The sequence below is a fragment of the Charadrius vociferus genome, unplaced genomic scaffold, assembly GCF_000708025.1.
Source record: "Charadrius vociferus isolate BGI_N301 unplaced genomic scaffold, ASM70802v2 scaffold233, whole genome shotgun sequence".
Lineage (NCBI taxonomy): Eukaryota > Metazoa > Chordata > Aves > Charadriiformes > Charadriidae > Charadrius > Charadrius vociferus.
Genome location: NW_009647741.1, coordinates 205,322 through 214,844, shown reverse-complemented (window position 1 = coordinate 214,844; position 9,523 = coordinate 205,322). Strand labels below are relative to the sequence as shown.

General features: G+C 50.0%; 1 protein-coding gene across 1 annotated transcript in view; it reads left to right on the top strand.

The window, feature by feature from the left end:
* Positions 1-9,523, top strand: part of TPRN (taperin) — an 18,556-nt gene that overhangs the window by 2,809 nt on the left and 6,224 nt on the right. The window contains exon 3 of the mRNA XM_009882005.1: positions 9-807. Within this exon, the coding sequence (XP_009880307.1) occupies positions 9-807 (799 nt within the window). The remainder of the gene's footprint in view (positions 1-8; positions 808-9,523) is intronic.

Sequence of the window (9,523 nt, the reverse complement as noted above, 5' to 3'; positions counted from 1 at the left end):
CGCCCCAGTCCCAGTCCGGCCCCCAGTGCCACCGGCTCCACTCAGCCGCTCTCCGCCTCTGCCCCCCGGGCCGGGGGCTCCTTCGAAATCCACCCGGCCCCCAAGCCCGACTTGGCTGCCATCCCGGCCCACGACCTGCAGGCCCAAGCCCTGGCCAAGCTGCGCCTGAATTCACGTAATTCCTTCCTCTTCGTGCCCCGCCGGGAGGGTGGCCCAGCTCTGCCCCCCGCCCAGAGCGCCAGGCCAGGGCCACCGCCACCGTCCTTGGAGGAGAAGGCACCCAAGGAGCCCCCGAGGGCTTCCGCCCCGGAGCAGGAAGAGCCCATCGCTTCCCCGCCGGCGCCTCTGGATCCGTTGGTACCTGTGACTTACATTGATGACATTGTGGAGCCGGACAGTGGGGAGCTTTCCCCCAGGGCCGGCTTGGCCGCGAGGACGGGGAGCTTGGCGGATCAGCCTGGGGGAGCCAGCCCTGACCTGGAGATGGAGTTTGCCTCCGTGCCCCTTTACAGACCACACTCTGTCCCCCATCAGAGGGGAGGCAGCACCTTCACTGTCGTGCCCAAAAGCAAGCCCGCTGCCTCGGGACTGCAGACTCTTACTGATGCCAGCGGAAGGCCACAGCGGGAGGAAGAGGAGGAGGAGGAGAGCAAAGGAAAAGGCAAAGCTGTGGAGAACGCCGATGGGCCCCAAGCGGCGGTTTCCCATAAAAAGCGCTATCCCACTGTGAATGAGATCGAAGTGATCGGAGGATACCTGTCCCTAGAGAGGTCCTGCATGAGCAAGACGGGCTCCCGCCGCAAGAAGGTAACTGCCTGAGGTTCCTCTACTGAACAGCCAAGCTGGAAGTAGCTCGGTACTACTTTTGGCTTGTCTTTCCGTGAGGCACTGGGTGGGAAGGTGGGCAGGGTTTTTCTGGTCCTTTTGAGAGAGCCACAGGGTTGCCGTCGGGAGGGGGGCACTGGGCGCTGGTCCAGTAGGTGGGAGTGGGGTATGACCTGTGATAACTGCAGGGCCTCTCCCACAGTTACTTCTTGGAGGTATGATAACGGACAGTAAAATATTTCAGGTATTTAGAAAATGGAGGCAAGTCGCAGGGTTTGGAAAGCTGTGGACTTGCCCCCTCTCCCACCCTACTCTCTGTGTCTAGGGGGTGTTGGACACTTTGAGCTCCCCATGGTCACTGACTGGCTTGTGACACAGTACAGCGGTCAGTGTGGTGTTGGTGTCTTCCCGCATTAGTGATCTATTGATAGAGGCTCAAGAATTAGGTCTCTATTAGGCAGAAAGAGATCAGCAACAACTTAACTCCCCTTGATAGGATTATACCACCTGGCTGGTCCTTCTGGATGTGCAGCTGCATTCCGGAAGATCTGCAAGGCGTCAATTGCTCCAAGTGTCTTTGGAGTGAATGGCAGGTTTTGTCACTGCTTGGGATCTAAGTTAGATCCTTAAATTGAGAATTAGTCTTTGTATGGCGTGGTGAAACGCATCTGGATGCGATAAAGACACAGCCATGCTGAAAGATCGGGTTATTTTGCTGCGCTGGAGGAATAAGCATGAATTGTTGGGCTCTGAAGGCAGCACGATGAAGTGACAAATCCCGATTTCTGGGTCTGTGATGTGACATGTTTTTCCATAGCGGGAAGAGTTGTTTTACATTCCGTTACCTAAATTCGACTAAATATTTGACGGACTGAAGTCACACGGGTGCCTGAGGCACTAAGCATTATAATTTGAGGAAATCCTTTGACTAGGGTGCATCTCATTTAGAAGGGAGGCAGGGAGTGTTCTTTCTCGTGGCTTAACATTGTTAGATTCCTTCATAAGAGCACGCAGTCTATGTTAATTTGATCATGACTAATGCAGGTAGCTGATATGGAGCATGAGCACCATGAGATCCAGAATAAGCAAATAAGCAGCAGTGTTGATTCTTGCTCGGTGCTCCCGTAGTTTTTTCTTGTCGTCCTACAAGGAAACGCTTAATCAGACTGGAATTGTCCTGCTGTTTATGTACCTGCTGGATTACACTCGTTCCAGCTGTTTTCTTGGCTCTGTGCAGTTTGGGGTATTAATTTGATTTACACAAAATCAGGTGTATGATATAAACGGTGCAAATATCAAGAAGATATGTTACAGCTATGGGTAGTCTTAGGATGAAGCAGAAAATACACACAAAACCTTGCTGGACAGACTCTCTTATCTAAGTCCTGCTTCTGCTGCAGCCAGTGGAGCTGATCTCGCGGTGCAGGGTGATGCTGCTGGGGCAGCAGCCTTGCTGGTAAAAGAAAAAAGCCTCAAGTAAGCAAAAAGAATTAAGTGGTGTGTGGTGGAAGCTGTCCTTAAACAGTACAAAAAGGAGGAAGGGAGACAAGGACAAGGCTAGTGCAGCGACTGAATTGTTTAAAGGTTGGTCAAACACTGGAACAGGAACCCAGAGAAGTGGTGGCATCTCCGTCCTTGGAGCTATTTGAAACTTGCGTGCGGAGAGCCTTGAGCAACTGATCCGGTTGGACCTGCTTGGAGCAGGAGTCTGGGCTAGAGACCTCCAGAGGTCCTTCCCCAACCTAAAATACTATATGATTCTTTGAAATCGGTTGACAACTGTTTTGTCAGCTCTGTGTTGGATGTGTATGACATTGGGCAGGTCATGTAGCTTCTCCACTTCTGTTCTTATCAGCTTAATAGCATTAACTATCCCACTCTGCAGGCACGCTGAAGATGAAGTGTGCTAAATATGGTGCGATGCACATACAACCATAGCAGCTGAGGAATGTGGTATGTGGGGGATGTCCTGCGTGAGAACCTGCATACAGATCTAGTTTCTGAAAAGGCAAAGAGGAACTGCCTGTTGCATTGCAGAGCTCAGGAGGCTGAAACAAATGGGGACCCTTTGGAAAATAATATCCAGATTAAGGAGAAGTAGTAAAGAGCCACAAGTTTCTGGGTAAAATGAAATGTAGCAATGTAGTGGGGGAAATGGCAGGTTTTCTTTCCGTTCCCTTCTCCTCATGGAGGTGGCAAGCATGGAGTGTTGTTTGACTTTGTAGCCAGTGGAAAGCCAATGGAAAGATTTCTTTTTACTCTTAACCTAGAGGATGTTTGTGGCTTTTACTCTGGGTAATAAGGCTGAGTGTTGATGCCTGAAAAGGAAGGAGCTAGTATTAGGACACATTCCTTGGTTTCTTCCCAAGAGATCGCTGTGTGTCGCCAAGGCAACCAGCCAAAACCCAGGGTTCTGTTTTGTAGCTATGTTGGGGTTTTCAGAAACTTGGTTTTGGCCTGAATTGGGCAGAAGCAGAAGTTTCCTGTAAGCTGGAAACTGCAGTTTTTCGGTAAAACCGATGTCCCTTTCTCTTGGTAGTATCAAAATCAAACCTGATGGTGGTTTCAGTGAGCAGCTACCCAGGTCTTTTGGGGCGATTCTCTCCAGGCAGACCTGCCCGATGAACCTGCCTCCTGCTGAGCATCTTCCTTTCCAAACCTTGCCTTGGATTTGCTGGAAGGTCTTTTAAGTATACTCCAGGCTCAAGAAAGTGGTGTTTAGTGAAACTTCGATGACTTGGAAAACTTCATCTGCTCACTGGTGCCCAGCAGACATCTGGGTGAGATAAACAGCAGGTCTAGCACAGCCTGGAAATGCTGCGGGTCCACGGCTGTCTGTGCTTACAGTCAGGGCTAATGATTTATTAGGAGGGAGGGAGGCGGTCCTGGCAGTTAGACTGATTGTTCTGCGAGATGCAAATTGTGTTTTTCTTCAAATGCGGAAATTCAGCCTCCCTTTTCGGTCCCCTTGTCTGGCCACTGATTGCCTGACTGTGGTACAGATGCCAGCAAAATGGAGCTGACTCAGTCCACATCCTTTGTGGTTTTTTGGACAGGGAGGGCGGCTGGGGCAGTGTGGAGAGGTGGGTTCCAGAGCTGCTGTGGTCTGGGCGAAGGGAGCTCCATCCCCCCTGCTCTCGGCTGTGCGGCTGGACTCTGCTGTGGCCTGCTGGTGTTCAAGGCCGTTCAGGAAAAACAGCTTTATTGCTCCTTCCAGACGCTTCAAATATGTGAAGCAGCTGTTTGTTTTGGGGTTGGAGCTGGATATTGAGCTGTTGAGGGAGAGAGAGAAATGCTGTTCCTCTGTCAGAATAAAAAAAATGGTTTCCCAACTCTCTTGTGCAGCTAGAGCTGCTGCAGTGGGACAAGCGTTGTTCGCCCCAGGCTGTGAACAGGGGGTTGTGTATGATGGGACACGGGCAAGATCTGCAGGTGGAGGGGAGAGCCCCAGTCCTGCTCATCCTGGGGACCGGGCTGCCCGTGTGGGCAGGGAGTTTGGGCTCTTGTCCTCCTATAGATGTTAAGATGCCCTTCAGGGCTGTTCAACTACTCTGTGGCTGTTTCAAGACCTCTCCAAGTGGTATCACAGTTAGTTCAGATAAAGCAGTGGGGGTGTGACTTCAGTTTGAAAGCGAAGTGGACGTTTGTAGCTTGGGAAGGGATGTGCTGGGTTTGCAGTGGGGTAGCTGCGGGGAGAGGCTGGCTGAGCCGCCAGCTCGGGCAGTGAGGACAGGATACGTGTGCAGGGGTGGTAAGAGACCTACTGACCTTTATTCTAAACAGGGAGTGGGGGAGAGGATGCAGAGCGCTGTTGGTGACCTCTGTTCAGTGCTTGTCTTCGTACTTTGTTATTACAGGAGTAGTAAAGACGCTTCAGCCTGGTAACAGCCCCGGGAGGAAGGGAAGGCTTTGCTGCAGGTTGTGGATCTTTGGGATCTTGGAGGATAAAATCTAGCTCGGCTGAGCTGACAAGAACCAATCTTGGTTTGGTCACCTGCCAGAATAACGTACCGTAAGGTTGTCAGCAAGATAGAAATCTAGGTTTCTGTCAAACGTGTGACTGGCATGTTGGAGCGAGGGATTGGGAAGGAGTGCACGCAGTGGAGCCAGCTGGGGTCCTGGGAGGTAGTTGTTATTCTTCAGACTTCATGTTCTCATCTTGTTGGAGGCTGGACTCTGCCGTGAAGGTCCTGCATGTACCAAATTGGCCCCCACTGTGCTCCTTGCTTATGTCTTGTCATTCCTGAAGTTTATCCCAAGCCACAGTATGTTTGTCCCCTCCAGGTTTGTACCTCTTGGGGTTCCTACAGGGAAGGTGGCTTCTGGCCAGGCCACCCAGAGTCCTGTAAATAACAGGACTTGAGAGCCAACAGGCATCAGACTGTTGATGGTTTTAATGTTTTTTGCTTGTCACAGTTGGCAGTTTGAGTGCTGGAAGGGGAGCTGCAGCCTTGTGTGAATGGGGCTTGCAGGAGTGAGGTTGGTGGGATCCAAACAGTTGGAGTCTAATGCTTTCCTGCTTCTTTGCAAAATCGTCTTCAAAGATGTTCAGCTTCAGCTGAACTTCAAAAAGTTCCAGCTTACATGGACTTTAGCACGGTCCATTTTCTAACGTTTTGAGCTGCGTAATGCCTGAATATGGTTTCCAAATGCCCACTTAAATGTCTTTTAACAAATTATCCTAAACATCCTTCAGCTTTTCATCACAGGCAGGATTGGGCAGCAGTTTTGTTGGTCTAACCTGCTGCACTTCTTGCTCTGTAGCTTTCCATCTCTTCACTTCTGCTGTAGATGGTCTCCTGTGAGAACCAGGTGTAGGCTTGAGACGTTGGCAGGGATGAACACTTCCAACTGTTGCCCAGACCTGTTTGGAGCAAGTCTGCACAGTGTGGAATCTAAATACTGGTGACTGCCTGAAGTATTTTTTTTTTGCAATGTATAACACAAGTAAATTAACCATAACACGAGTGAATTAACCTGGTGGTAGAAGCAAAAATCTTTCTGCAAAAATCACTTAGATTCCCTCTTCTCTGTGTTTTGGAGGGGTCAGGGCAAAGATTTGTGTTATTTAGCTCGGAGACCGGCATGTTCCTGTTGTATTTGCTGTCTCGTGGCTGTGCTCTGCTGGGCCAAATACATCTGCCACCTTTAAGGGAGGGGCTGTAGTACATATCTGACATGGATGTATTGAATTTTTGGTAGATGAGGTCAGCAGTGACAAGTCCCACTCAGAAAATACATGTCTTGGATGATGAGGCGTGGTGTGGTCCCTCCCCTGCGGAGGTGATTTCCACTAGCTGTCAGATGTGAACAGGCTGTGTCACCCAGACAGTGCAATTTCCCTGCCCTTTTCTAATTCTGCTGATTTTTAGCCTATGATGTTGATGGCTGAAGACTCTAGAAATCAGTATCTTGTTGTGGTTATAGTTCTTTAAACCACCTCACAAGCTGGACCTGAGGCTATCGGGGGGGGGGGGGGGAAGTAGGTTGTTTTTTTGTTGCCCTGCCACCTGCCAACTCCTTGAAGTGCTGATACTTTGTTGTACTAAACCCCTGGCAGAGCAGATGAGTCATATTTATCTCATCTCTATAGCGGGAAATTTTCTGTGGCTGAGATTCTCCATGGCCATGCCACTGCCTTGCTTCGCCTCGTGCCGCAGCGGCAGTCTAAGCTGCTCCCAAATTCCCCCCGGTTCTCTTCCCCCCCGTCCCCTGCTTGCCTGCCCTGCTGTCGGCAGCATGGGGAATGGGACAGAAGAGCTAAAATAGAAACTCTTACGCAAATAAGAGACGAGCCTGCCTTTGAAGCTGGTTAGGACGTGCCCAGGGCTCAGCCCGCCCCAGAGCTTGAGAGGAGATTTGGAGTGCTTTGTGCTCTGAATTCCAATCACCCGGATTACAGTTAATGTTATCTTAATCGGTTTCCTTAATCTGTGGAACAGATTGGAGATGGTTTATAATTTCCCTCCATCTCGAGTATTCCGTTTGTCTTAGGTTTGGGTTTTCCACCCCCCTCTGCTTTTTCCAGGACATGGTCACGGTGTTCCTGAGAAGAGCTGGGGAAGTAAGTACACGCTCAGGCTGGCTGGGGCAGAAGTCCTGCTTGGCTGTGTTATATGTGGGAAACAGTAGGAAAGATTACAATTTTATTTTTCATGTTCAGTAGCAGTAAAGGAAATCTCAGTCAGAGCTGCCACATCTCCTTCGCCTCTGAGGTTGTGCTCACTCCCCTCCCGAGTGAAACCTGGGCAATTTAAAATCTATTTGTAAACCCAGACTCTTCCTAGTGACTGCAGCGGGACATGGGTACACCATGAAGCTGTAACAATATCACTGTTTGGACAGTGTGTGTAGGAAGAGTCATGTGAAGCGTCTGTATCGCCCACAGAAACTTCCCAAACATCCTGGGAAAATCTGGACTCAAGGAACTTGGTGCTGACGTTTTCTGAGAAGTGCCCTTCAGATGATCTTGGGAATTTGGCAGGACGGAGCCGCTCATCTGTAGGCAATTGAGGGACTCTAGGCAAGCTGAGGAAAAGAGCTCAGACGCTGTGAGAGCAAAACACTTACGTGCTTAGGGAAATTGTATGGCTCGCAGCTAGTGAAAATGCAGGTCTGAGGGCATATCCGCAACCCCCGTGGTGAACTTACTGCACTTACTCGCTTTTCTTCGAGGAAGTATCTTTTGCATATTAGTAGTAGAGAAAAAGGGCAAGAGAGACATGAACTGTGTGGTGCAGCTAATACTCTTCGCGTCACTGAAGCCTTTTGCTCCTGAAGACTAGAATGAGCTCCTTGCCAGAGTGGGAAGTCATTCTGTTCCCAGTCTCCCTGTGTTTCCTGGGAAATGATGCTCCATCTGTGCCATTCCGGCTGGAGACAGTTCCCTTGCAGCAAAACCGAGGTATGCTCTGGTCAGTCTCGGCCACACAGAAATGTGTGTGGGTCGCATCTCCCAGTGCTGTGCTGCGTTGTAGCCACAAATTGTAGGCTCGGAGTCGCTGTGTAGCAGAATCCTCTGCTGTTTGGGAGTTTTGCACGTTGTTTATGAAGATACCGAGTCTTGGCACGAATTGTATCTTGTTTATGCCTGCTCTCTTTGTGTATTCAGATGAGGTTTGTTCCGTATATGTAGGGAGTTTTGTCCAATTCTTATGGGCCAAGTAAGTAATATTTGACTTGCTTGTTAAACTGTGTAAGGCTCTGGCTCCTCTCTCTGCAGATGTGCAAAGGAATGAAGGGATCTGTGGGTGAATAGCTGCTTTGTACCGTGTCAGACTGTGACTCCAACTGCCCTGTGGTTGTTTGCGTGCTGGAATCTCTTCTTGGCTGACACGGTCACGGGAAGAGTTAACAAAGCTGCCTGCCCTTCGATGCTTGCTGGGACTGTCCCTACCCTGTCACTTCTCATCAGGAATTTGAAACTTCCCCGTGTCTTGTACAAGGAGTTTAATATTTCGAATCTCCATGCATTGCTCCTATCTACCATGTGCTTCAGCATATTGATTACACAGAGCTGGCTTTGTGGGTTGCCTTGTAAATGGAGACTTTCTTGTTTTGCCTTGTGGCTTGGGAGCTGGGATGCGATCCTGGAGGCAACCCCTCCGGTCCCAGCAGCACAGTGCTTCCTTGACATGCTACTGCTGTAAATCTTTAGTGCTGGTAGCTCTATTCAGTAACTAACTCTGTGATGCAGTCAATTGTTGAGCAGAACTCAGGGTTACTCTTGGGAAACACTTGAAAAGGCATCATCAAGTGAGCCTGTGGTGGAGCAGCCAACTCCTGTGCCCCCAAACTCTTTTTATTGTACAGAATGACAGAAAAGTACACTTCCGAAAAGCCATCTGCAGTTTTCTGGGCATACTTAGGCTGCTTCAGCCATAGAAGTTCAGGGTCAATCAGTAAGTTCAGCAGTTTTCAGGTAGCTGGTGTGATGTCTTCTGCTTTTGTCTCATTGACCAAATCTCTGGACAACCAATGCAGCACCAAACATGGCAAAGCTCAGTGTGAGACTGCACAGAAGCACAAGGTTATTTTTCTTCAAACCACTGAAACCATGCTTGTTCTGTCAAGAGATTTCAATCACTCGCTCTTTTGTATTCATGCTGAATTGCTGTCCACCCTTCCTTGCAGATATCAGCCGAAACCCTCCTGCTGCTGCCGCTAGGAAAGGAGGAGGCATTTGGCTGACCAGGTGTGAAAAGCTGTTAAACCAGCTGCTTTAAATCACACCCAGCGGCACGGCAGCCCGTGCTTGTCCTAGGGAGTCAGTGCAGTCACTAATTTTGTCACTTCAGGATTATATGGCTTGGGGAGAGAGGATGGTTAAGGGAAAATTAGTACCTGAAAAGAGCAAATCTTGGTCTCTCGTGCTGCTCGGCTGTGTGGATCTTGTGAAGTATTTGGGTAGCATAACCACAATACTGAAAAATTGCTCTGTCCCTCTTGTCACCAGGCAGCAGCCACTGCCCTCTAACCCAGCCTGCGGCAGCCATGCGGTGGGTTTGGCCATGCTGGAGGCACCATGCGATGTTAGCAGGGGCAGGAATAAACTCCAGCTTGTGCTTCACGGCTTGCCATCCCATGCGGCTGCTCCGCACTCTGGGCAGGGACAGCGGCGGTGGCCCTTGCAGCCTCCCATGAGAGCCAGGGCTTTGGGATGTGGCTGGTTCCAAATGGGCTCCGGGGGCCGAGGAAA